Raw genomic sequence first — 25,520 nt, 5'->3', positions numbered from 1 at the left:
GGCCCTCCGACAAGGCGCGCTCCACCACGGCCCCCGCCTCCCGGGCTGGGGTTCAGACCAGAGTGGGGTGCAAGGTGGCCCTGCAGCCCCCGCCACACGACGGCTGCTCCTGTGCTCGACCTCTGGGGTGCCTTGTCCCCAACGGCTCAGAGCCGCTCTTTGGGGCGGGGGCAGGTGCGGCCCCAGAACGCGCCTCCGGGGCGGGGCCTCGGGCTTCGGGCGGGGCTTCGGGCGGGGCTGTGGGGGCGCCGGCGGGACGCCGCGGGCCAAACGGTCAGCGCAGGTGAAACGCGCGCCCGCCCTTGAGCTGAGCCTTGGCCTCAGAGAAATGAGGTTCCATGAAGGGGATGGCCGCTGTGCAGCACCAGCCACTGGTTGCCTAGAAGGGAGCTGGATTTGTGCGGAAAACCGCCTGTTCTTGGGGCGCCTGGGGGGCTCAGGTCATGATCCCGGGGGTCCTGCTCCGAGGGGAGCCTACTTCTCCCTCTCCTGCTCCCCCTGCTTGTGCTCCCTCTCTCTGTGTGTCAAATAAATAAAATCACTTTAAAAAGAGAAGAAAAGAAAAGAAGAAAGAAAAGAAAAGTTCTTTAAATGTTGGCCAAATCTCTCGACATAGAAACCGTATGCAGCACAGAGCCTTACAAGCTTGGCCAAGAGCCTCTGCAGCGGGGGGCTGGGACGGCTGGGGGCAGCCTGGGACTCTGGGCAAGGGAGGTGAGCTCCCCACGCTCTGCGCTCCGGTTGTCACACTGCACAGTGGGACATCGGGGTGACGGCTGGGTACTCAGTGAGTCCTGGAAGCGCTCCATAGGTGTTTCGCGGGGGGGGGGGGGGGGGGGGGGGGGGGATGGGCCATACACCTTCTGGGCCACTGTGGGTCAGTAGACCCCCCCACAGGCCCCACAGGGTGGCGGGGAGGAGGCTCTGACACCTGACCCCCACCTCAGGGATGGAAATGGGGGTGCCGTGGCACAGAAGGGGGCAGGTGAGCCTGGGAGGGGCTGCGCCACCCCTCTTACTCAGCTCCCTGGACAGGGACAGGCCCCCTGCACACGGAGGCCTCTGTTTCTGGGCAGGATGGTGAGAGCAAACTCTGGGGGCCCTGGGGCAGGGTCTGTGGTAGGTAGGGTCCCAGCCTCAGGCAGCCTGAATGCTCCTCCCCCTGCTGGCCTCCCCCCAGCTCAGCCCCTTTATTGAGCCCATACCCCTTTTGTGAGACCCTCCTTCCAAATCCCACACTGGATTGATGCCTGAGTGTGTGTGTTCTGTGTTTGCACCCAGCCGACAACAGGTGTGACGATTGCTTGACCATGGAGAAGGCGTCCACCCGCTCCCGGCCCCTAGAGCGGCAGCAGACCACTTGTCTCTGACACACACCCTGGGGGCTTCCTGGGGCACAGGTCCGCATGAACAGCTGTCCAATCTGCAAACTGGGACGTGGCAAGGACACCATGCACTGGCGTCCTGCAGGGAGCACAGGGAACCGAGCAGCTCTCTGGGGCTCACATAGCCTGGAGCGGGCAGGGGGCCCCCCAAGGGGCAGCTCTGTGGGGCAGCGACTCATACTGCGGGAAGGCGGTAACTGAGAAGAACGTAGGCTACTTACAAATGCAAACTTAGGGAAGGGCCTGGAAGGGCCCTGAAGCTGCCGCCCCACCCGACACGCTCCTCCCATTCGCGTGCAAGTCTGGGTTTTGCACACCGATTTCCTTAAATCCTTTTTCCTACACTGCTTCTCCTTGGGAAACCATGCTTCGAGCCTCTGACCCCGTTGGCCTCAGGGAGGCCCTCTCAGGCCGTGGGAGGGTCCTGCTTGTGCTGAGTATGCTTGGGGTCAAGCACTCAGAGCACTGGACACAGATTCCTCCTGGACACTGCCAGTCCCTCTGAGCCGCAGAGTCCCAGCCGCAGGACTCAGCACATTCTATCTGGTGTCAGGGCAGGCAGGGAGGGACCCTCCTCGGTCCTCTGGCCTCCACGCCTGGTGCCCAGGCCTCCTGTCGGCCCAAGTAAAGCCCAGCAAGTGAACTGGGGGACAGGGCGCAGGGGGATCTGCTACAAAGACCCCCGTGGCATCCTACAGATGCAGAAACAAGGTTCTGTCCACCGCTCCTCAAGGGGGTTCCAGCAGGAACATGTGCTGGGCAGTGGGGGCCTGGCCGGCCACGAATGCCTGGCCCATCTCCAGGTGACCAGGACAGAGGGGCTGAAGAAGGCCCCGTCCCCCAGAGGGAGAGAGACTCCTTCACTGCCCTGGGTCTCTGCCAGGGCCCTCATCCATCCCCTTGCCCCCAAACACCAGACCACCTCTCTTCGCCCACCCCTCCCCTCCTTGCACACACACCCCCGGGGCCGGGTGGCCGGCAGCAAGAGCCACTCTTGTCCGTCTTGTCGTGGGCAGCTGTCGGAGTTGCCTCGCTCCTGCTGGCCTGGCTGCCTGCCCCCCAAGCTCCAGGTTCCAGGGCACGCTGTTTCCTCCCTCACCTCACCCACCCGGCACAGCAGCATCCGGGCCCCCAGGATGGCCCTGACCCAACTGCCACTCACCCATTAGCTGCACGTCCTCCACTGGCCCCAACCACAGAGAACGGTGCTGGTGGGGTTGGGGAGGTGTGCAAGTGAGGGGGAGGACCCCCAACTTGGGATGGGGTCACAGGACAGGGTTCTAATCCTGCTGTCAGACTCACTAGCCATGTGACCTCGGGAAAGGGGCTAGACCTCTCTGCCTCCATTTTCCCGTCTCTAAGAGCATGGAGCCTGCTGGGGCCGAGGGAGGGTTCAGACCAGCTCTGCTGGGATGAGCAGGGGCTTCCGGGGCATTCAGGCCAAGGCGGGCAGCCCAGAGCAGCACACCATGGGTTCATTTTCTGAAGGACGCGCTATGGGGGTCTGTGGTAGAGGTGCACCCCCACCCCCCGTGATCTTGCCACCACCAGGCTCCCCACCCTCACGGCTCCTAAGGCTCAGGGGCAGCGCAGCCTGGTGCCGTCTGCCCTGCCAGGGACCGCTGCTCAGCGACGGAAGGAAATACGCCTAGCAAGGGGGTCCCGAAGGCTGTATGCCATGCGGCTCCTTTCCACAGCGCCTTCAGAGATGGAGAGGACAGTAGTGGTTGCTGGTGGAAAGAGGGGTTGGGGTCACTGCACGAGGCAACGTGGGGGTCCCCGTGGGAGACACCAGTCCTGCATCTCACGGTGTCACTCTTCACTATCCCGGTGACCTTGCGTGACCAGATGTTCTGAAAGATGATGTTTCCCCTGGGACAGGGCAAGAATCATGGGATCTTTGTGTTAGCTCTTACAACTGCGTGTGAATCTACAATTCTCTCAAAATTAAGAATTTAATTTTTTAAAGTCAAATAGAAAAAAGGAGGTGGGGCCAAAGAGATGACAGAGGTCCGAGACGTGCCTGGCCCGGAAGAGCGAGGTGGGGGGTGGGGGTCCCTCGGTCCCTCTCTGTGGGTGGGCTTCAGGGTGGGGGCTGTCTTCCTCCTCTCCCCACTTTCCAGTGCCAGCCTCCCCCTCAACCCTCAGACAGCACCCCCCTTTCCAAATAACAACAGCTAACATTTACTGAGAGCCCAAACCAGGGAGAGGAGGGCAGAAATGGCATCAACCCCTCCCCCAGATCTGACCTCCTGGGGCCTCCATGCCCACCCAGGCCTGAACCTGAGAATGAACTGATGGGCCCCTCGCCAGGGAAGCCTCCTCCCAGGAGTGGGATCACCCCGATGGGAGGGGTGCCGTTGTGGGTCAGGGGAGGCTCTGGGCAAAGAACACACCGGCAGGGCAGCTGAGGGATAGATGCCCTACCGTGGAAAGGGCCCACCACTGCCCCCCTGGGGCAGAGACACCCATAGTCAGGGCATCCCTCCCTCCCTCCCCAAGGTGGGCCAACAAGCGCCTTGGGTGTCTGAGACTGACCACTGCCCAGGGAGGCCCCAGGCTTGCTGAGAGTTCCCAGAGGTCCTGATCCCAGCTGGGGGCTAGAGATGGGGCTCAAGGAAGGGGCTGAGAACTCCTCTGATGGGCTCCCTGGAACGGTGGAGACCCATGTGTCCAGACCCAGATCTGGAGGCTCAGCCCAGGCAGGTGCACTGCTGGCCGAAGCTGCAGCTCCAATCTCGGCTCTGTTCCCTGGGGTGACAAGTGTCAGCCGCCTGCCAGTTCACTCATGAGGTCACTGCTCTCCCCCCAGTTCTTCCCATGGGTTCCTGGAGCAGAGCACAGGCTGGGACGTGGAGCAGGAGCCCCCTTCCCTGCACCCACCCCTCCACGCCTGGACTAAGCCCCATGCCCACAGGACTCACAGGGGCCCCCAGCATAGGCGCGGCAAGCCTCAGTCTACTCCTCTCTGCGGAACCCTACTTCGGGCTTGGCTTTCAGAATAGCCACGCGCGGTGGTTCCCAAGTCCCCCAGGCAGGGAGCGAGGCCTCGGCCCAGTTCTGTCCAACTGAGACCCGGGTGGAGGGCGGGTCTGGGGACCGGGCGAGCGGCTCCTTCGAGTCTGAGTCCCAGTGAGGGTCTTGAGATCAGAGAGCGCGCCCCACCTCCCGCCCCGCGTGGACTTCCTGAAGCTATTCAAGTGGAGCGGCCCGACCCAGCGGGGTCTCCCCCCACCCTGGGGCCCTGGGCGACATCCCCACCCTGCCCCCACCCCGGGCTGGGCGGGGCGTCACAGAGGCCCGCGGTCCCCATGGCAACCCGCTGGACGCGGCGGCGCGCGCTGGGCGCACAGTCAGCCGGTTGGCTCTCTCCGCTCCGGGAGGCAGGGCAAGTGGGCGCGCCTGGACGCTGGGCACGGGCCGGGGAGGCGGACAGGCTGCTGGGGAGGGGAGGGGGTGGACCTGGGGGCTTCTGGAAGGCCCAGGAGGGTGTAGGTCTGGGAGCCCGGCCAGGGCACAGAGCAGCCCCTTCCTGGAATTCACTACCAGCACCTCCGCAATTTTCCAGCCCAGAGACTGCTGGAGACTAGGAAACACCCCTAAACCCAGAGTCAGACCAACAGGACAGAGCAGGACTTAGGCTGGGATTCCTGGGGTCATGCTTCAGCTCATCCCAGATACCCTCTCTGTTGTACCCAGGACCTGCTCGGGCTTCTCTGCCCCAGGAAGGTGAAGCATTGGTCTTTGGGGAGGCAAGCAGACTTGGGTCCCAACCTTACCGCCACTTAGCAGTGTGGCCTTGGGCAGGTCACTCAGCCTGTCAGATTTCTTTGTAATTCATCCAACCCTTGGGTTGCTGGGACCACGTGAGATGTCCCAAGTGGAGCCACTGGCCCAGCACCAGGGGCTGTCTCTCCGTCCTAGGGAAGGCTGGGACCTGGGACAGCGGCCAGCTTGCTGGCCCCTTCTGCAAGGAGCCCCAGCTTGCAGGGCCAATCCCTGTGGCCTGTGGCCTGCCCCAGCAGCCCCCTCCCACTGTCCCCTAGAGCTGGGAGCTGAGGCAGGGGTAGCACAGAGGAGTCAGGCCCTGGAGTTGACGGCTGGCCTCAAACCCTAAACTGAGAGCAAGCTACGAAGCGTTTTAGCCTCAGGCACCCCATCCGTGACATGGGGTGACAGGACCTTACCACTCCGAGGGGCCTCAAGGCGTAGAGTGGGGTTCAGTATCTAGAAGCTGAGGCCTGGGGTACCCTGCTTCCTTCTCTGGCTCCAGCCGCCACCTGGCCTTGTCTTTGGGTGAGCCCTGGCCCTTTGCTCTGACCGGCAGTGAGTGAGGCATGGAAGGTCCGTAGGAACGTGGTGTCCCCCAGGGAGAGTCCGGTGCCGCACAGACAGGACCACACTAAATCCTCTCAACAGTCCCGAGGGAGCACCTTCACCCCATTCAGACGAGGACCTGAGGCCTTGGCCAGGCCACACAGCTGGTCAGTGGCTGGGGTTCCTGCCCGGGCCCGTCTAGCCCTAGAGCCCATTGTCTTAGCCCTTCCTTCTGTCCCTGTGTCATCACAATGGATATCAGCAGAGTGGTTGTCCCTCAGTGTCCGGTTTTAGCCAGGTCTGCAGCCTGCCCACCTGGCCCTCCAGCAGCCTTTTCCCGGAGAGACGCGCTCTCCCCACCAGCTGCTCCCCCTGGGGAAGGACGGAGGGCCCAGTATGGAGGGCAGTGGGCCGGAAGCCACCCCCTTCCCCGAGACACACGCTGATCTGAGTGAGCCCCCAGGGTGGCTGGCAGAGGCCGGCTGACTGTGTCAGCTCGCACCCCACCCTCCACCCTCCACCCTGCTCGCAGACATGAACTTCCAGGTGACTGGCCTGGGCCGGGACGAGGTGAAGATGGACAGTCCCCAGTCCTTCCTGGACCAGGAGGAGGCGGAGGAGGCCGAGGACCAGCAGCTGCTGGAGCCAGCGGCTTGGAGGGCCTACACGGAGCGCCGCACCGCACTGCGCGAGTTCCTGACCGCGGACCTGAGCCCCCACCTGCTGAAGCGCCACCACGCCCGCATGGACCTGCTCAGGAAGTGTTCCTACTACATCGAGATCCTCCCCAAGCACCTGGCCCTGGGCGACCAGAACCCCCTGGTGCTGCCCGGCACCATGTTCCAGCTCATCGACCCCTGGAAGTTCCAGCGCATGAAGAAGGTGGGCACCGCCCAGACCAAGATCCAGCTCCTGCTGCTCGCAGACCTGCTGGAGCAGCTGGACCGCGGCCGCGCCGAGCTGGACGCTCTGCTGCAGTCGCCGGACCCACGGCCCTTTCTGGCGGGCTGGGGCCTGGTGGCGCAGAGGCTGGCCGAGCTGTCGGCGGTCATGGACGGCTTCCTGGCCATGATGGTCCCCGGGCGCTTGCACATCAAGCACCGCCTGGTGTCCGACATCGGCGCCACCAAAATCCCGCACATCAGGCTCATTTTGAGCACTAAGACGCCCGTCCTGTTCGACCGGAAGGGGTCGGTGGCACACCAGGACTGGGCCAGCCTGCGCTGGTTCGTCACCACCCAGCCGGCGGCCCCGGAGCAGTTCGAGCTGCGCTTCAAGCTGCTGGACCCGCGGACGCAGCAGGAGCGCTCGCAGTGCGGCATCATCCCCGTGGCCGCCTGCAGCTTCGACGTCCACGACCTGCTGCCCAACCGCTGCTACAGGTTCACCGTCAAGCGAGCGGAGAGCTACGCGCTGGTGTACGAGCCTTGGCGGGACAGCCTCACCCTGCACACCAGGCCGGGGCCCCCCGAAGGGCCCTCCCCCGGTCGGCTAGGCAAGCCGGGCCTGCCCCTGACCACACTTTCTGAGAGATGATTTTCTAATATTTATCCACGAATAAAGACTATAAACACACACACACAAGTAAAGAAACAAACCTACTTACGTTTTAGAGGCAGCGGCAGCCATGTGAGTGTTTGTTCTGACTCTGCCCGGCCTACCCCCAGCCCCAGGCCCCCCAGGCTCCTGCCCCCTTTCCCAGGGGGCACCCCAGGCTGGACCTTCCAGGACAGCTGATCCCCGGCAGCCAGCGGCCACGAGCAATGATGAGAGCTGCTCCACAGGGCCCTGCCCTGCCAGCCCCTCCCGCATCTCCCCCTTCCCCTCTTCCGCCCGGTAAGCAGCCGTGCGACTTGGCACAGGCCCTGGCTATCTTTTCCTGGGTCCTAAGCCAGGGTTCCCCAAGGGGGAACAGTAACCTCATTAGGGGCAGTCACACCCCATACCATTGCTCCCAGCTTCACCAGAGTCAGGGCACCGGCCACCCAGGCCAAGAGGACATTTTTTTAAGTGACAGGTTCTTCTCCCCAAAACAAACTGAAGCTCATCTGCACTTATGTCGAGGTGGGTGAGGGCCCTGGGCAAGGAGGCTGGCAGAGGGCCTCCCCAAGACACAGGCCAGTGCACAGCTACGGTGCGGTGCGGCGGCCCTCCCCACCAGCCACCATGCCCTGCCCCACCCCGCCCCACGTGGGTGACCAGCCCCTTGCTGCTGCCTCAATAGGCTGTCCTCGCTCCCCCCCCCCCCCCCCCCGCCGGGGCCGGCGCGGTCATGTGACCGCGGTGTGGCCAGCTGCTCGCTCCCTTCCCAGGCACACGTCCACGTCCTGACGCAGGTGAAGTGCAGCTGGTCCAGGAGAGACCGCGCCATGTGCCGTGGCCAAGGGGAGCTGCCAGGACGCTCCTCCACTCCCTTGCTGCTCACGGGGGTCACCAGGCCCTCTGAGAGCAGAAGGCCTGGCAGGGCGAGATGACCAGGAACAGGGACCATCTCCCCCACTGGCAGAGAAGTGGTTTGGAGAGAGAGAGAGACCAGGTCCCCAACTGTCGGAAAGGCCCCAGGACCTGCCCCCCACCCCCCACCCCCGCTATAGACAGCAGCCTTTGAGAGCTGGGGTAGAGGGGTCCTACGCCTCTCCAGTAGCTGACCCACTGTGTGCTACTGCATGCCATTCAGGGGTCAAGCCAGACTGTCACACACACTGTGGGATCATGGGGTTATGGGGCGGACACTCCTGGGTGTTCCTCAGGGTCCAGTCACCCCAAGGCTTCCTGGGGAGAGGGAAAGGCAGGGGAGGGGTCCAGAGCAGAGCCATGGTGCTCCCCAGAAAAGACAAGTGGTGGAGGTATGGCACGGGGAGGGGGGGACGGGGTGGGGAGTGGAGGGGCAGGGAGCGAAGCAAGAGCTGCTGGGGATCAGGGACCGGGGTTTGTGCCAGGTCATACCATCCCACCAGGAAGGGGGCAGCAGGCTGGAGTCGGGGTTCGCCAAGGGAGGCGTCTGAGGGCAAGGCGGCTGGGGGTCGTCCCAGGTCCCAAGCCTCCAGCCGTCACCAGGGACAGCAGCTGCCCCAAGGCCAGCCCCACGGCAGGTCCCGGCTGTGAGGACCCCGCACCGCTGGGCCTGGCGCGCCCGTGTCTTTGAACCTCGCCTGCGTGCGGGGCCGAGAGCTTTTTCTCAGCGCCGAACTCTGCTGGGTTCACTGCCTTGCACGAGAACGTACCTGACTTGAAACCTTGACCCTCTTTGGCAACGAGGCCCGCCCTCCGCCTGCGGCCCCGCCTCACTCCCACTCTGCGCGCAGCCGCCAGACCGCCGTTTCCCCGCCATCTGGCGCACTGCGCTCCGGGCTTCAACGTCCGCTCCTCCGTGAAGCCCTCCCTGACTCCAGGCTGGTGAGGTCCCGACTTCCTGCCTCAGGGCGCCTGTTGGTCCTCCTTTCCACAGCTTTTGACCAGATAGTACAGCTTCTCCAAGCCTGTACGCTTCCCTCGAATAAAAGTGCTCTCCCAGGGGGGCCTGTCTGGCTCCCTCTGCAGTCTCTTCGGGAGCACACAGGCCTTGGGGACTCTTTTTCTCTTTCACTCTGTGACCTCCACACCCGTCTGATACCTTTGTGGGCACTTAGGGAAGTCAGGGCCCGGCCACCCTTCCTCCACACGGCGGGAGCTGTTGGAGGCACTGGGCACTGAGCAGCAGACAAACCAGGTACGGAATGGCCAGAGTCGGCTTGGGGGAGGTACGCAGCGTTCAAGGGTCCTTGGGGAGCATTCAGACCCTGGGCCACACAGGACACTGGCAGGGCTGGCAGCCTCGGGGACTTTGGACTTGGCCTGGGGTCAGCGTTCAGTAGGCTGGGCATGCCCGCATCACCTGGACCCAGCTCATCCCTGTGGCCCGTCTTCACCAAGTCAGCCCCCCCCCCCAGCTTCCACTGTTCTGGAAGACCCTGCCCAGCCCGCTGGCTGTTGTCAGCTGTGACATGGGGACACCAGCCCCTCCCAGAGTGCTTCCTTGTCCAGCATCTGGCTAGAATGGGCTCTCGATTCCTGACAGACTCAGTAGCCACCCTGCAACCCCAAACAAGACGAGGCGCCTCCCCTTCTTCCCCCCAGTAAAACCTCAAACACCCAAAGCGAGAAAAACATTCAGAGTGGTCTTTATAATAAAATTATTATTGAGTCGTATAACACAGAGTCCAAGAAAAGATATAAAAATTGGAATGTAGAAATTGATTTGTAGAAAACATCACCCCCCTCTCCCCCGCAGAGGATTCTTCAGCAAGGCCACAGAGCGGGGCAAGCCCCTCCTAGTATAAGCAGTTTGTATGTCGCATCCCCCAGGCCACGGGGATGGTGGAAGTGCAGAGACTCTGGGTCAGGACTGCCTCGGGGCGGGGTGGGGGTGGGAGCTGGGGGGCTGGGGAGGCGCTGAGGTGAGGGTGTTATCAAGGCAAGAGTTTCCAGAGCAGGCAGGACATAAATGCACCCTGAGGGACAGCTGAAGGTCCTCAACCTTGCAAAGATAGACAGACAGGACAGGTTGTCCCCAAGCCCTGACCTGGGAGCAGGCTTGAGGTTGCAAAGGGGAGGCAGAGCTCCAGATGAAGGCACAAGGCTGCCCATCCAGGGGCACCTCAATCCCAGTCCCCACCCACACACCCATGGTCCAGGCAAGGCTGTGTGGGCATCTGGTTCTGGTCTGCTCTTCCTCCTGCAAGGGCAGATGGCCCGTGAAGGACACAGGGCTGTGGGTCCCAGTTAGACAGGGCTGTGGGGACAGAGAAAAGGCCTCTCTTCCAGGGAGTTCTCTTTGCCTAAGCTTGGGCTAAGGAACTTGTTCCAGTAAAAAAGACACTGGCGTTTGGTTTATTTAAAAATAGAAAATGGGGGTCCTGGCTGGCTCAGTTGGTAGAACAGGCAACTCTTAATCTCAGGGCCATGAGTTCAAGCCCCACACTGGGCATGGAGCCTACTTGAAAAAAAAAAAAGAAGAAAAGAAGGCTGACCTCCACAGCCAGCACGCAGTGGGGTCAGGGATGGCATCCGAAGACCAAAGAGTAGCCCCACTGGGATTTCCTTCACCCCAAACCTTCCCAGCACCACCAGAAGGTCCAGAGGACTCCCCCCCATCCCACACCCCTGAGATGTTCCCTGTCACCAAATGTCCCAAGAAAAGCAGCACAGCAGGGAGAGTTGGGATTCCTCCTCCCAAGTGTAGGCACACGCTGGTCGGGCGGGGCGAGGCCGAGACTCCGGAAGGGGACTGTTGCTCAGAACCACAGCAGAGACCCAGTCAGGTAGGTGGGGTGGCCAGCAGTGCCCACTAAAGGCACGTGGGTTCTGCTGAGTGGGGCCTGACAAGGCAGCCCACATAAAAGGGCTCGGGACTTCTCCTCGCAGCCCTGGGAGCCCTGGCAGCCCCAGGGCAGTGGGCAGGCAGAGTGGGCTGTTCAGGGAGACACTGCTGGCCTCCTCCGAACTCGCACCTGGCTGGCGGGCACGAGGGTCCGCTGGTCCTCACAGAAGTCCAGGAACCTCCGCCAGAGAGGGCAACAACGCAGGAGGCGGTGGTCTCCTGCAGAGTTTGGGGCGGGGGGGAGAGGAGTCCATGGGATACCCCACCCCCAGCCGAGCAGCCGCACCCCCGGGAGGAGCCCACCCCCCCAACCCCTCATGCCCGGCGGAGCAGCCCTACCGATGAGGCAGAGTCCCTCCTTAGCCCGGGTGATGGCCACGTTCACTTGATTGGGGTCCACGACAAAGCCCAGGAACTTCTTCAGCCAGCTCTTGGTCGGCCGCTGGTCCAGGTCACTCTCCGGGCACGTGCGGACGGTGCTGACCAGCACGTAGCGCCACTCGCTTCCTGCGCAGTTGGGCAGGCGTGCTGAGGCCCTGCCATGCCACCTGCACCCACCCTTGTGACCCCCTGGCCCCGAGCCCCCTGCCCCAGAGCCGCGCTCACCCTGGCTCTTGGTGACGGAGCACACGGTCACTCCGGTGACACCCTCTCGCCCAAGACTCTTGCTGATCTCGGCAGCCTGAGCATTGTAGGGAGTGAGAATGGCCACGTCTTTGGGGTCCACCGTCCTGCCCAGAGTCAGCTGCTTGGCAATGCGGACCTGAGGGACCAAGGGTATGCTGTGGAAGCTGGCCCTGGTACCTCTGCTGCCCTGGACACCAGAGCCTCACCTGTCCCCTCAGTTCCTCTGCCACCTCCTCTAGGAAGCCCTCCCTGACCAAGACGCACCAGGGAAAGTCTCACTGACACTCACCACCTGTGCCACCTCTTCCGGGTTGGCCTTGGAGTTTTCATTCCCTTCATCTGTGGACACCAGCAGGCTCTGCTCATGGCCCTGCACATGGCCGAAGATGACAGAGCAGCTCTCCTTGCCCGTGTGGCCCAGGATGCTGGGCGGCCGCCTCAGGCCGCACCAGGTCTTCAGCCTCTTCTTGTAGAACTCCATGGAGGGGAAGGCACAGATGCCCTCATGCTGCAAAGCGGGGCATGAGCCAGGGGCAGGTCGCCTGTCTACCCATCCTGGGGCCGAGAGCTGGCGGACCCGGCGCCAGGGTGGACACAGGTGGTCGGGGTATGGGCAGCAACACCCCTGGCGTCCCTGGCCTCAGAGCACACCTGGGGCTGGAGGAGTGGAGGCCGGGACCGGCTTACCATGCGGTACTGTGTGTCCAGCAGGTGGGCGTCCATGTGGTACCTCTCGAAGAGAGACCGGTCCAGCCCCAGATTTTGCAGCTGCTCATTCTTGACCACAGGCCGCAGCTGCTTGTGGTCCCCAAGAAGAACCACCTAGAGGGACAGGCAGGCACAGTCCCAACGCCCACAGACCTCGAGCGCCCAGCTCCACCGCCGCGGCGCTGCCCTCCCAGAGACACCGGCCTCGCGCGCACGGCCCAGCTACTCACCTTCTCCGCCTGCGAGAAGGTCACCAGGGGGATGAGGGTCTCAGGCTCTGTGGCCATGCCTGCCTCGTCAATGAGGATCTGCCGGACGGCCAGCTTCTTGAGGCTCCTGGAGGCCGCACACGAGCACGTGCACAGGACGACCCTGTGCTGCTCCAGCTCGAACTTCCGTGCCTTCCCCAGGACCAGCTTGTACCTGCACGAGGACGCCATATGGTCACACAGGGACCCCCTCCCCGCCACATACATCCACGGCCCTAGCTGCTTACCGGGTGAGGTCGTCCTTGGAAAAGACCTCCCCTTTCTGCAGCCGGGCATCGAATTCCCTGATGTCAGGTGCATAGGGGTTGGAGGACTGCCGGATCCTGTGGTGCAGGGTGATGCTCCTGGGATGGGGGGGACATCCATAAAGCCCCATGTCACCCCTCGCCCAAGACAGGACTGTGGCGCCTCTTGCCTCCACCCCCAGACAGACAGCCGAGAGACCACACCTGAGGGTCTGGTTGGGCCTCCCCTCCCGAGGGGTCTTCTTGGGCAGGCCGCTGCTGCCCACACCCGGCACCGGGAATTCCGTGGCCTCGGCCTGCTCGCTGTACACGCGCAGGGGCTTCAGCTCTGCTCTCCTGCTCAGCAGCAGTCCTGGTGGCAATGGGGCATGAGTGACTTTCCCTGGGGCCGGCACCCCTGGGCAAAGCCCCCACACAACCAAACCAGCGCACCTGCCAGGACATCCACCGACTTGTTAGAGGGGCCGCAGTACAAGATGTAGGGGCCCCCTACGGGCTTCTCACTGGGGGCCCCCCAGGCCATCGCCTGCTCCTCGTTTGACTTGTGAAACCAGAACACAATGTGGAAACCCACCACCGTCTTCCCCGTGCCTGCGGGCAGAGCGTGCCATGAACAGAGCCCTGCCCGCCTGCACAGGCAGACCAGCGCACCCCCAGCCCCACAGCACGGGCCCCACCTGGCGGGCCCTGGATCACCGTGAACCGCTTCTGCAGAGCGGCCCTGACAGCCCGGTTCTGGCTGGAGTTCAGGGTGTGGCCGCCTCCAGGGAGGTCGAACGTCTGTTTCTCCAGGAGCCTGCTGTACGTCCCTAGGGGAGGGACAGGCCTGCCTGAGCAGGGGCACAGGGCAGCGTGCAGGCGGGACGAAGAGACACGGGGGTGGGGGCTGGAGGGTCCCTCGACCTACCTCTGTGGCGGGTCTGCTGGGGAGGAAGGTGGCAGGACGGAGGAATGGGCTGGCCCAGGGCAATGCTGACGACCAGGGGGGATGCGCTCTCCAACCTACGCACGGCTTCTTCCTTGCGACTGGGGGCAGGCGGCAATGAAGATGGACAGTGGGACATCCACGGGATGGCCCCCAGGAGGGGACCCAGGGAGTTCTCGCCCCACCCCGCCCGCCAGATTCTCCCTGCGGAGGCCACTCACATGTCGGGAAGCTGCTTGGGCAACACCTCAATGGTGAACTGGGTGCCAGGTCTCAGCACCTCTTCTGGAACCTTCTCCACGGCCATGTGCTGGATGAAGAAGTGCACCTGCCTGGGGATCTCCTGCCGGTCGGCCCGGCCCTCCTCCGCGTCCCAGTGTGTCGTCAGCCCGTGGGCCACCCACGTGTACGTGTCAGGGTCGATGCTCAGGAGGGGCCCGCAGGGCGGGGCCGCCAGGTGAGGCTGGCCAGGGCCAGCTGGGGGGCGCGAGAGCTCCCCTGCCGTGGGCACGGCCGGCAGCCCCTCGAGCCGGATGCAGAGGTACCAGGGGCCGAAGGTGAGGTCAGTGCAGCGCTCACTGAGGAAGGAAGGTTCCAGGCAGAAGGAGCCTTGCAGCTGCCCCTGTGCCACCCGCTTCGCATCCCAGGATACGCTCACGTGCTGCAGCATGACGGGGTCGCTCTCCGAGACCGCGCTGGTGGCCGACTCCAGGGAGCAGAACGGCCCCCACACGCGGGAGTACTCGCCCACGTCGAGACAGTGGTCCCGCACTGGCTGGGGCGTCTGGTCCAGGAAGCAGTCGCCGGGCCGCTCCACGTGCTCCAGGCAGAGGGTGAGGCCGGGCGCCACGGTGCACAGCTGCAGACTTGGCACGAGGAAGCCCCGCTGCAGGGTGGCACTGAGCTGTACCTGCAGCGTGTCCCCGCTGCCCAGCTCCCGGGCCACCTCCACAAAGTGGCCACAGCGGCTCTGCCTCACGTGCCCCAGAGCCTGCCGCCGGGGCTCTGCGGCACCGTGCTCCCGCACTAGGGCGGCCACCTCGGGCCACCGCTCCTCCTGCACCAGCTGCAGCAGCTGCTGCCACAGGGTGGTGTCCACCCGCCGGGTGTGTGAGTCCAACAGGGTGCCGGGCCGCGGGGAGCAGGGCCTGTCTGCCTGCACGGAGTAGATGCGACGCCGCCACGCCAGCCGCAGGCCCGGCCGCCGCTCCAGGTCGCTGGGGTGCTCAGCCAGCTGCAGGGAGCGGTAATGCACGGGGCAGGGGTCAGGCAGGGTCTCGGGGTCGGCGGGGAAGAGCAGCCGGAAGCAGCGGGCGCCCGCCTCCACGCCCACCACGAAGCCCAGCTTGCTCCGTGGCCGGACTCTGAGCTGCGCCCCCAGATGCAGGCTCCGGGCCTGGCGCTGGTAGCTCTGGGCGCGCCCATACTGGCAGCTGAACTCCTGGCACAGCCCGTCGATGTCCCTGGCAGAGTAGGGGGAGCCCCCGTGGCCCAGCGCCAGCAGGATCTGCCGCTGCAGCACCACGTCCAGGTACCTGCGGATGGGCGAGGTCGCCCACGTGTACCAGTCCACCTGCAGCGAGTAGTGGCCAGCCGCCTGCCGTTCCCCTTGGCGGGAGCGGCCAAACACCGAGCGGCCCAGGGCCTTGCGGAAGTCAAGGCCCACAGGAGCCAGAGTGGGGTGCATGTCGTCCGTGGTGATGAGGTCCGCCAGCCAGTCGCCGTCCCCGGCGCTCGCTGCACACTGCAGGTGTCTCCACAGCGAGGCCAGGAGGCAGACCTGCCCGACGGGGGCCCCGCGGCCCCCCAGGTGGTGGCGCAGGTGCAGCGACAGCGGCACCAGCTCCCTGTGCTTCTCACACAGGGCTCCGAGCTGGCGCTCGCTGGGCGTGGGCTGCCACCGCAGCGGCGTGACGGTCCGCGTGGGCTCACTGCTCACCAGGAGCTCGGCCACCAGGCTGTTGAACTGGATCATGTACTCCTTGACCATGACGTGGGCCGCACGGAAGCCCAGCACACAGTCCTCACTGGGCTGCTCGTAGTGGGAGTCGGTCCGCAGGCGGCCCCGGCGCAGCACCCGGGAGAGGTGGCACGCGGCCACGACACAGGCGTCCACGGAGTCCAGGCGGGCTGGCAGCTCACGGCCGGCACCCGGGTGCCTCTTGATCACATGCTCAGCTTCCTCGTAGGACAGCTGGCGGTCAGAGCAGATCACAGAGGGCGCGAAGCGCAGGCTTTTGAGCTGGTCACTGCCCTTCTCAATGGTGAGGAAGAGGGAGATGGCCAAGCGGTCCTGGCCCGGCAGGAGGCTGAACGCATCCTGGCAGAGGCCCGCAGGCAGCATAGGCACGGGCTCCCGGTCAGGGGCGTAGAACGTGACGCCCTGTCTGCGGGCCTCCAGGTCCAGAGGCCCGTCCCTGGGGACAGAGCTGGCCACGTCGGCAATGTGCACGGCCACCTCGTACCTGGAGCCCAGATCTCGAACGCTGAGGGCATCATCCAGGTAGCGGGCGCCCTGGGGGTCCACGGTGAAGGTCAGGAAGCCGCGGCAGTCCTCCCGGCCGTCGGGCGCCCGGCCAAGCTCCGCCCGGTACTTCTGCAGTGCCTTGCTGACACACGCCGGCTCCACCGACGGCTTCCTCAGGCCGTGCTCCAGGTCCAGGATGCGGAGGCCCTGCTCCCAGGTGGTGGCCTCGGGCAGCACCTCCAGGACGATGCCCAGCGGGTAGTAGAAACGCTGCCGCCACAGGACAATGCGCACCCAGAAGAGGCGGCTGCCGCGGTCCTCGGCGGTGAGCCGCTCGTACCTCACCCGCTGCACGCGACCCTGCTGGACGCGGTGGACGGGCACCTGCAGCGGGTCCTTCAGCTCGGCCACGAAGATCTTTGTCACGGAGCCGTCGACAGGGGTCATGATGCGAGGGTCCCACTCATCCATGCGGCACACGAACACCAGCTCGCGGCGCCCCCTCTTGAGCACGCCCACCACTTGGCCCTGCAGCCTCCCCGCGGAGCCTCCGTCTGCGCCCAGGACCTTCACCAGCACCTCGTCCCCGCTGAAGGCCATCCCACAGCGCAAGCGGCCCCTGATCTGGATGGGGCCAGAATCCACGTCGTCCAGCGGCATGGCCGTGGCGCGGTCGAAGGTCTCCTGCACGAAGGTGCAGCGGCGGTACAGCTCGGGCTCCGAGCACAGCCGTCTCCGCAGTGTGGCCCGCGGCAGGTTGGTGTACTGCCGGGCCCGGTGTGGGGACGCGGGCCTGGCGACGGTGTCCAGCAGCCCGTCTTCCCGGACGGTCACCATCACATTCCGGGCTTCATCCAGGAGCTCCTGCAGGATGGAGTCGTCGGTGTTGAGCTCCGTGTCGGAAGGCCAGAAGTCCGACTCTGCGTCCTCGGGGTCCTCGGCGTCCCCATTCTCCATGGCCGTCGGCCCTGCCGCCGCCTTCCCGGGGGCCAAGTCCCCCACTGATGAGTTCCCTGCTGACGTTGTGTCCTCTGCCTCCGTGTGCACCGTGTCCCCCACTGCTGGGCAGCCCCCGGCCACAGACCCTAACGCTGCGTCCCCAGCCTCTGTCCTCCGCGTGGCTTCGTCTCCCGCTGCTGAGGTCTTGGACGGGGATGTAGTCCCCTCAGCCTTGGCCCCTGGCCGCACCTTCTCCGTGGCTGCGTGCTCTGTGGCTGGAGCCCCTGCTGCCCCCTCCTCCGGGACAGTGTCCTGGGCCCCGGCTGCCACAGATCTCTCTGCTCGGAGGGCCCAGCGCTGCCTGTGGACCACGCTCTGCTCGATGTGCTCCAGGGACAGAGTCTTGGGGGAGACGCTGCAATGCTTCACACACGCGCGGATGAAGCTCTTCCAGAGCTTGCTGCAGGCCCCGAAGGAGCAGAGGGCCACGGCATTGCCCACAGCCACCACCTGGGACTGGGCGCGGGTCATGACGGTGTTGAGCACACGGGCGTCGGTGAAGAACCCCAGGGCGGGTGCCCCCGAGCTCAGCAGGCTGTCGTGGTCGTGCACGGTACTCAGCACCACCACCCGGAACTCCCGCCCTGCGAGGGGGTGCGGTCAGGCCGGGCAAGGAGGGGCGGCCCCACCCCGCCCTCACCCCGGCACTCAGCACCCACCTGGCAGGATCTCGAAGCTGCCCACAGACACCTGGCCCAGGTCCCTCCTCCTCAGCTCCTGCCTCAGCGCACTCACCTAGAGACAAACACGCCGGAGCAGCAGGCCTGGGTGAGCACTGGGGTGTGCGGGGAGGGCCCCCAGCAAGGACCCCGGTGCCCTGGCACCGATCACGGGGTTCAAGCCCACATCATGTCCCGGCAGATTAATCCCTCAGCCCCTCTCTCAGGAGTGGAAACTGTGGCTAAGGAGGCCACCCCGGGGGCAGGCAGGTCCCCCAGACCTCCTCCGGGCGTCCCTGTCGGAAGTGAGGGAGGCAGGCCATCCCCGGCAGCTGGGGCTCACCTGGGCACCGTGGGACACGGCACAAATGCTCCTCTGCTCACGGCCGCCCCAGCAGGGGGGCCAGCTCTGGTAGATCTCCTGCACCTTCTCGGTGACCTGGACGATCTCCGCCACGTTCAGCCAGGACGTACGAGACATGTCACGCTCGGGGCTGCCCGCCACGTGGCAGAACATGAGCGGGTAGTGCTTGGGGTGGCGAGGAACCTTGCCGCTGGCGTGGATGGGGCTGCCCTTGGCCACGTAGAAGTGCCGTGAGACGAAGCTGAGGATGGCCTCGGTGGAGCGGTAGTTCTCGTGGAAGACGATCCGGCTGTGCCGGGCCACCTCGTGCTCCTCCTGCTGGTAGTGCTGGAAGAGGCGGTACAGCAGGGTGTGCGCCGCGGCCTGCGCGTGGGCCACGCTGAAGAGCTTGGGCGTGACCTGCATGTGGTCCCCCGCCAACACCACGCGGGTGCTGGGCGAGGCGTAGCGCAGCGGGGTGAGCGCCTCGCACTCCAGCATCTGCGCGGCCTCGTCGATGAGGATGTGCGAGAAGAAGCCGGCCGGCACCCTGAGCTCGCGGGCCTGGGAGGTGGTGGTGACCACGATGCGGTGCTGCTCCAGCTCCGCCCGCGTCGGGGGCCGGAAGGCCCGGCGGTCCCCGGTCAGGCAGCAGTACTGCAGCGTGGCCGCGTCCGTCTGGCTGGGCGGGCGGTCCGTGTACATCACCCGCAGCGGAGTGGCCTCGGGGTGGCCGCTGCTGACGTAGCGGTGGAAGTGCTCCTCGATGTAGATGTCGGCCGCACTGAGGGGGAAGGGCACACGGGGCCTCAGCAGCTGACCACTCAAGCCCCTCCGGTGAACCCAGCCTGGCCTGGATGCCAGGCACTCAGCTGGGGCAGACAGACCTGTGTCCTGCCCCCACAGAGCTTGAACACCAGCAGAGGGGACAGACAGACAGACCAACAGGGGACCGTCAGAGCCGGATGAGGAGAACTGGCAACAGCACAGAGGGTCCGGGTGGTCAGGGAGGGCTCCCTGGAGGAAGAGGTGAAGGAGCTGGCCATGCAGACAGGCAGAGAGGGGAACCGTGAGGGCCCCTGCCTGAGGCAGCCCAGGGTGACCAGGGGCTGTGGATGGCCCTGAGCTCGGCTCCCAGATGGCTGTCGGTGGGTGGGCAGCGATGGGTGCAAGTTCTCGGGAGAGTGGGAGAAGCACCAAGGCCGGCCCCTCACACCCGGGCCCAGCGCATCAGGGAATATGCCAGAGCCCCAGGGCATCTCTGCAGGGACCTGCTCCCCAGGACCCCAGGGATCCCCAGGCCCGCCACGGGAGAGACCCCTGCCCAGGCCGCGGGAAGTACTGGGAGCCAAGAAAACCATACTGACCAAAGGGGGCCAGTGGAGAGAGACTGAAGGAAGAGTCTGTATTCCTCTAAAAGACAACACCAGAGCCTCACCCCAGGAAATGCTGGACTGGCCGTGCCGGACCCCCACCCACAACTCTCTCTGGACTAGGGCCTCTGTGGAGGCACGCACAGCCCCGCCCCCAGACAGCAGACCCTGACCCCCAGGGCACCCTGCACTGGGCCCGAAGCACAAATGTCCCATCTTTCAGCTCGGAGCTGATGAGCTCTCAGAGAGAGTCCCAAGGATCAGAGTCACCCTCCTGACCGCCCAAGGGCTGCACTGCTCCCACCCCCACCCCCACCCCCACAGTGTCCACGGGGCAGCCAGAGGATGCAAGCCCAGCCCAGACCCCGCCCGCTCTGCCGATGGCCAGACAACCCGGCCAGTCCACTCTAGCACTAGCTGCCAGGCCTCCGGTGACCCCGGGAGTCCCAGGCACCATCCCAGCGGCAGCCTTGCCCCGGCCCAGCGAGCAGGCAGGGCTCTGGGCTTACCTGTTGGTGTGTGTGCAGATGAGGACCCTGGTGTGGGGTTGCCGGATGACCTCCAGTGAGGCCATAGCCAGCGTGTAGGTCTTGCCTGTGCCAAAAGGGCCATAGATGAGCAGGGGGGCAATGGGCCGCGTGCCCCCGGGGCTTCTGCCCGCGATGAAGGCCACAGCCGACTTCTGCTTGTGGTTGCCCTGCATTGTGGGTGGGGTGGGCAGAGGACGGGGCACGTCGCAGGTCGGCAGGTCAGGCACCACCAGGCGCTCCTCGGGCAGCGCGTCCACTGCCTGGTGCCAGTAGCGGAAGGTCAGCGGGTCGATCTGGAACTGGACTTCCAGGACGGGGCTGGTTTCGGGCTGCAGCCCCAGGGCCGAGCAGCAGCGGGCGGGCAGCAGCAGCCACAGTGCCTGCTCCGAGCTGGCCCGTGTTTCTAGCCGCACCTCAAACACCGTGTGGTCAGGTGCGGGGACAGGGGCCACGAGGGCTGTGCTGACCGCCCGGCCCAGCAGAAAGCCCTCATCTGTGTCTGGCATCAGAGACGAGGGGGTGGGGACCTCAGCATAGAGGGCTCCTGACGGCGGGAAGAGCATGCCCAGGGCCGGCGTCTGCAGCATCGTCCTCAGGGACACTGGGCCCCGGAAGTTCAGCCTGGCAGGGAGAACAGGGTCAGCGGCCCGGGGCCGCAGCTCTGTAGTCCGCAGCCCCGCAGCCACCATCTGCCTAGCGGCCCCACTCACTTGGCCACCAGCCGCTGCTGAGTAGCCTCCTCCTCATAGAGAAAGTGGTGCATCCGCTGCCGGTAGTTGTCGCGGGAGACGGGACCCGGGGCGGGGCCCGCGTGACTGAAGTCCAGCGCCAGGGCGGGCACCTTGTACTTCGCCAGCAGGGCCACCTGCTCGGCCGTGCGCTCCACACCAGGCACCACGTGGCGGTTGCCCGTGTGCCAGCGCTCCAGCTCCTCGAGGTGGCCGTGCGCCCGCGAGCCCCGGAGCCCCGGGCAGCGCACCTGGCCCAGTTGCAGCCCCAGCTTCCGCAGCAGCACTGGCCTGCGGCCGAAGTCGAAGACCACCCATTGCTCGAAGGAGCCGAAGGAGGTGCTCTGCACGCGCACCTCCACCTGGAACTTGGCTGGGGAGGCACGCGCACGGAAGCGCTCCCCCTTCGCATAGAGCTGGCCCGGCGGAAGGCAGGGGGCCACCAGCGAGAAGTCTGCTCCCAGCTCCTGCTTGAGCAGGGCCACGTGAACCAGGGGCTCCTGGGGGAGAGGCTGGATGGTGAGGCGGCCCCAGACCCTGCCCGCCCATCAGGGTCCAGGCTGACACACGTGCCTCTGCCCACCCTGCTGGGCTTCCTGGCTGTGACCCCGGAAGGGTGCTCGGCCTGTCTGAATCTGGGGGTTCCCCTCTGCAAACGGGGTCACAGAGCAGCCGCCGTGGAGGGTGAGCATGGGATGCTCGGGGCACACGAGGTAACTAGCCTGGTCCCCACTCTGTGCCAGACATTCCACAGAATAACGGCACAGGGCCTCACACAGGAGACTGAGGCAGGAGGACGCGCAGGCAGCTCCAACCCCAAGCCCCAACCAACCCGGGGCTGCTGATTCTCACCTCAGACTGGATGTCGAATACCCAGCTGTGCTGAGTTTTCCTCTCATGGGCCTGATGCACCAAGGGCTGGGGGCAGGTGATGGACACGCCCTCGACGTTCTCAGCCAGCTGCACAGGGAGTCTGGCCGTCAGCAGCGGGGCTCTGGCCCCAGCAACCCCCTGCCCACTCACTTGGTCCCCACTTACCACCAGGACCTCACTCCTGCTGCACTGGTACTCAGCCAGCAGCCGCGCCTGGTAAGACACCAGCCCTTCCTGCCAGGCGGCCTGCTCCCGCAGCTTTAGGGTCTGTGTCCGCTGGATCCACTCCTGCAGCTCCTGCTGGGAATGTGCCTTGGTGCAGACGTCCCCGTACTCACAGAGGCTGGGTCTGGGAAACGGGAGGTCAGCAAGCAGAGCACGGGTAAGCACTCTCAGCCCAATACTGACCTATGGCAGGAGGCAGGGTGGGCTCCAGGCCTGGGGTCAGGGCAGGGTGGGAACCGGGACCTCCTCCATCCTGTGCCCACGAGAAGAGGCCTCAATGAACGTCCCTTAACCACCCCCCACCCCGCCCCCCACCCCACTGTCCTTACTTTGGGCAGAGCTCAAACGTGGAGAGCCCCGTGGGTGGGCTGCGGTGCTCCCAGGCCTCCACCTGGTCCAAGGCCACCATCTGTGCATGCTCCAGAGATGAGCAGTGGTTCTCAAAGGCCTCCTGGGAGTGGCAGGTGACCAGACAGGCGTGGCAGTACAGCCTGACTGCGGGGGGCTGGCCATGGGGGACGGTGCGCTCATCCCCTCTGGGGGCAGTGGGAGAGAGCAGGTCCCGCCGCTGGAGCCCATCCAGCTGCTCAGCCTCCCACACGGCCATCTCCACCGCGCTGTGCGCGTACTGGCAGCGGGATGCCCCATGCCGGCACGGCCGCCCACGCCCCACGTACGTGCAGTAGGCCAGGGGCTGGCCGTACTGGGGCTGGGGCCGCACCTCCACAACCTGCTGCTTGCGGCGGCCCTCGGCGCTCACGTGGGTCAGGAGCGAAGGGCAGGCGCCATGCCTGGGGCAGCGCCCCTGGGGGTCCACCGGGCAGAGACGTGGAGGACAGCACCGGAAGCAGTGGGAGCAGAGCAGCTGGAACTGGCCGCCATACTCGGCACGGATGGCATCGGCTGGGCTGCGCAGCTGGCCCTGGGCCCGGCCGCCCTGCAGCTCAGTCTTGAGCCACAGACGCCGGACATTGTGCTCACGCTCGAAGGTCCAGACCAGGGCCTCCTCCGGGCTTCGGGCAAAGGTACACTGGTTGCGGTGGCGCTGGCAGCCGAGCCCCGGGGTGTAGTACCAGCAGACTTCATAGCGGGCAGGCCGTGGGAAGCTGGGCCGCCGGTCCACCTTGCGCCAGACCCGGCTCTTGGGGGCTCGCTTGAAGCGGGCCAGCAGGATCTCTTCGGGACAGCTGTGCTCCACCCTCCGCAGGACGTAGGTGCTCTCATTGAGGCGCTGAGTACAGCGGGGGCAGCCCAGGTACAGGTCCACCTGGGCACACAGCCTGGCCAGAGAGAGCTCCTTGGTGGCCATGGGGCTGCTGGGTGCTGAGCCGGACCCTGGGGACACGATCCCTGGCCTGGGTCTGTGAAGTGCTATCCGAGGCTCACAGCTTCAGCGGGTCCTCTGGGGCTGGTCACCCGTGATGAGAAGTCTGGAATGGGAGGAGGAAGTTCGGACCCTGAGGCCAGAAGGTCCACATGCACCCAGGCAGGGGCTCAGACACACTCCGCCTCTCCGTCAGGTCAGGGAGAACTGCGTCCACCAGACAGGAGGAGGGGGTCCAAGGAGCTGGGCCACACTGACCTTGACCCAACCAAGACCCCTCCCACTTCTGAAAGGTCTCTGGGCCCTGCCTAAAGGAGCCAGCTGGCCACCTGGGAGGAAGGTTGCCCCGGCAACAGGAGCCCTGGGGGCCCCTGGACGCTTGGGGCTCTCCCAGGAGCCTCTGTCTCCAACATCCCTCAAGCACTGAGTCACCTAACTACAGAGCACCCCTGCTCCGCAGAATGCGGACTGGCTCCTGGAACGGGGCACACTGGCTTCCTGCCCGCCGGGCAGAGCGGGGGCCAGCAGGACAGCATCGGAGCTCCGGGAGGAAGTGGGGATGCCCGGGTCTGCATGGAACTTCCAGGGGAAACTTTGAGCACAACAGCAAGAGATGTTTTGAAAGGAAATGGTTGCAGCCTCAGCCTGGAGGGGAAAACCCTCCCCGCGCCAAAGCGAAGCGTTGGTCCAGCTGCAGGGGGACCAGAGCAGAGCCCAAGCCCGGTGGATATTCAGGAACAGGACGACCCCAGGGGTTCCGACCCGGGCTGCAGAGATCGCGGCCCCTCCCCAGGCCCGGCGGGCGGGGGGCCAGGGTCGCGGCGAAGGGGCCGCGCGGCTCCCCCGGGCCGGGGGCTCGCAGGTGGCTTCCGGGCACCCCCCCCCCGCCGCCACACCAGCACCCCCTCCCGCGGGGCGCGGCCGCCCCCTCCGCTCCCTCTCGCCTGGGGGTCCCACGGAGCCCGCTCCGGGACGGCGGCCGAGACCCTGGCCCCTCGCCGGGCGCTTACCCTGCACGCGGAGCCGCCCCCCGCCGCCGGCGCCCCCCGCACGGCGACCCGCCCCGCGCCGAGCGATCACTTTCGATTCTGCCCCCGGGTGACTCAAAGTGCTGACGCCCGATCGCGGAAATTACCTCACCGCCCCCCCGCCCCGCCCCCACCTCCGCCCTCCCCGCCCCCGGCGCCGCCCCCCCCCCCCCCCCCGGCCCGGGCGAGGCCCAGCGCGCAGCCCGCGACCCCCGCCCCTCGGCCGCGGCCCGCCCAGGTGCCCCGCGCACAGACCCGCGGGATCCTCCGCTGTTTGCAGAAGGGGCCGTGCCCACGGGGGGGGGGGGCGGGGGGGGCGGTGAGAAAACCAGGACACAGAGCAGAGGGGAAAGGTGCTCCCGGCAGAGCCCGCTTGCGGCCGCAGAGCTGCTGGGGCAGCAGATGGACCTGTCGGGACCGGGGGACCCCCGCGGCAGGGCTGGGAAGGGGAGGGGCTGAGAGCTGGGGGCGGGGAGGGGTGGCTTTCCTAAGAGGCTCCATGCAGTCTAGGTCAGAGGGGACCTGCCGACTCTCTTACCTGGGAGGTTCTTACCTGAGGGTGCCCTGGAGTGCTATCCAGCCCCTTCAAATACACCAAAGCCAGCCAGCCCAGACAAGGGACACCCCCCCATCCTAGACAGCGGGAAGGTCGGGGGCATTCTGCAGCCTGACCACATTGGACCCCCCAACTTTCCTGCTCGGCTGCCATCCTTAGTCACCTGTGAGGAAACTGAGGCACTGCACTCACTGGCCGAGCCTCAGCAGCTGGCAAAGCACCCAGTCGCCCTGCTGTCACCTGACGTCACCCCAAGGAGCCTGGCTTCCTAGATTCATACCCTCGTAGAGTCCCCTTGAACAAGGAGGAGACCTAACAGATACAGCAGAAGTTCAGCGACCAGGGCTGGGCCACGGGACACTGTGCTTCCTCAGCTCTGTCAGGCTGACTGTGGGGGACGCTAGCCACCACGGAGGGAGGGCCCTCAAGCAGCCCAGCCCGCGGTCCCCCTGCCAGGAGGGACCGAGGCCTCCTGCCAAACCCCAGCACCAATTGTCTGGAATGTGCAAGCAGACCCCCCCCCAGATGATGAAGCCCCAGCTCACCGCAGCCTCGCTGGAGACCCCACGCCTGGGCCACC

General features: G+C 65.6%; 2 protein-coding genes across 4 annotated transcripts; one reads left to right on the top strand and one right to left on the bottom strand.

Annotated features, from left to right (window-relative positions):
• Positions 1–6,236: 6,236 nt before the first annotated feature.
• FNDC11 (fibronectin type III domain containing 11) lies at positions 6,237–7,238 on the top strand. Its single transcript, XM_026502880.4, has one exon. It carries the CDS (start codon positions 6,237–6,239, stop codon positions 7,236–7,238), a length of 1,002 nt encoding a protein of 333 aa, XP_026358665.2.
• Positions 7,239–9,857: 2,619 nt separating this feature from the next.
• HELZ2 (helicase with zinc finger 2) lies at positions 9,858–24,434 on the bottom strand. 3 transcript variants are annotated; one of them, XM_057312423.1, is made up of 20 exons: positions 24,367–24,434; positions 22,362–23,462; positions 21,973–22,156; positions 21,787–21,894; positions 20,917–21,434; positions 20,186–20,827; positions 18,304–19,087; positions 17,961–18,036; positions 14,057–17,885; positions 13,818–13,936; positions 13,588–13,719; positions 13,343–13,501; positions 13,115–13,262; positions 12,893–13,009; positions 12,627–12,819; positions 12,376–12,510; positions 11,978–12,196; positions 11,668–11,824; positions 11,401–11,568; positions 9,858–11,280 (listed from the first exon to the last, which is right to left on the bottom strand). In XM_057312423.1, the coding sequence occupies exons 2-20, from the start codon at positions 23,339–23,341 to the stop codon at positions 11,156–11,158; spliced, it is 8,793 nt and encodes a 2,930-aa protein (XP_057168406.1). In that variant the 5' UTR covers positions 23,342–23,462; positions 24,367–24,434; the 3' UTR covers positions 9,858–11,155. The 3 variants fall into 3 exon arrangements, with proteins under 3 accessions (XP_057168406.1, XP_048078301.2, XP_057168407.1); XM_048222344.2 differs by lacking the exon at positions 24,367–24,434 and having other exon boundaries at positions 22,362–24,183; XM_057312424.1 differs by lacking the exons at positions 9,858–11,280; positions 11,401–11,568; positions 11,668–11,824; positions 11,978–12,196 and having other exon boundaries at positions 12,203–12,510.
• Between the last annotated feature and the right edge of the window lie 1,086 nt (positions 24,435–25,520).

Source organism: Ursus arctos, unplaced genomic scaffold (assembly GCF_023065955.2).
Source record: "Ursus arctos isolate Adak ecotype North America unplaced genomic scaffold, UrsArc2.0 scaffold_16, whole genome shotgun sequence".
NCBI lineage: Eukaryota > Metazoa > Chordata > Mammalia > Carnivora > Ursidae > Ursus > Ursus arctos.
The sequence above is the reverse complement of the archived record's forward strand: the minus strand, read 5'-3'. Positions and strand labels throughout refer to the sequence as shown.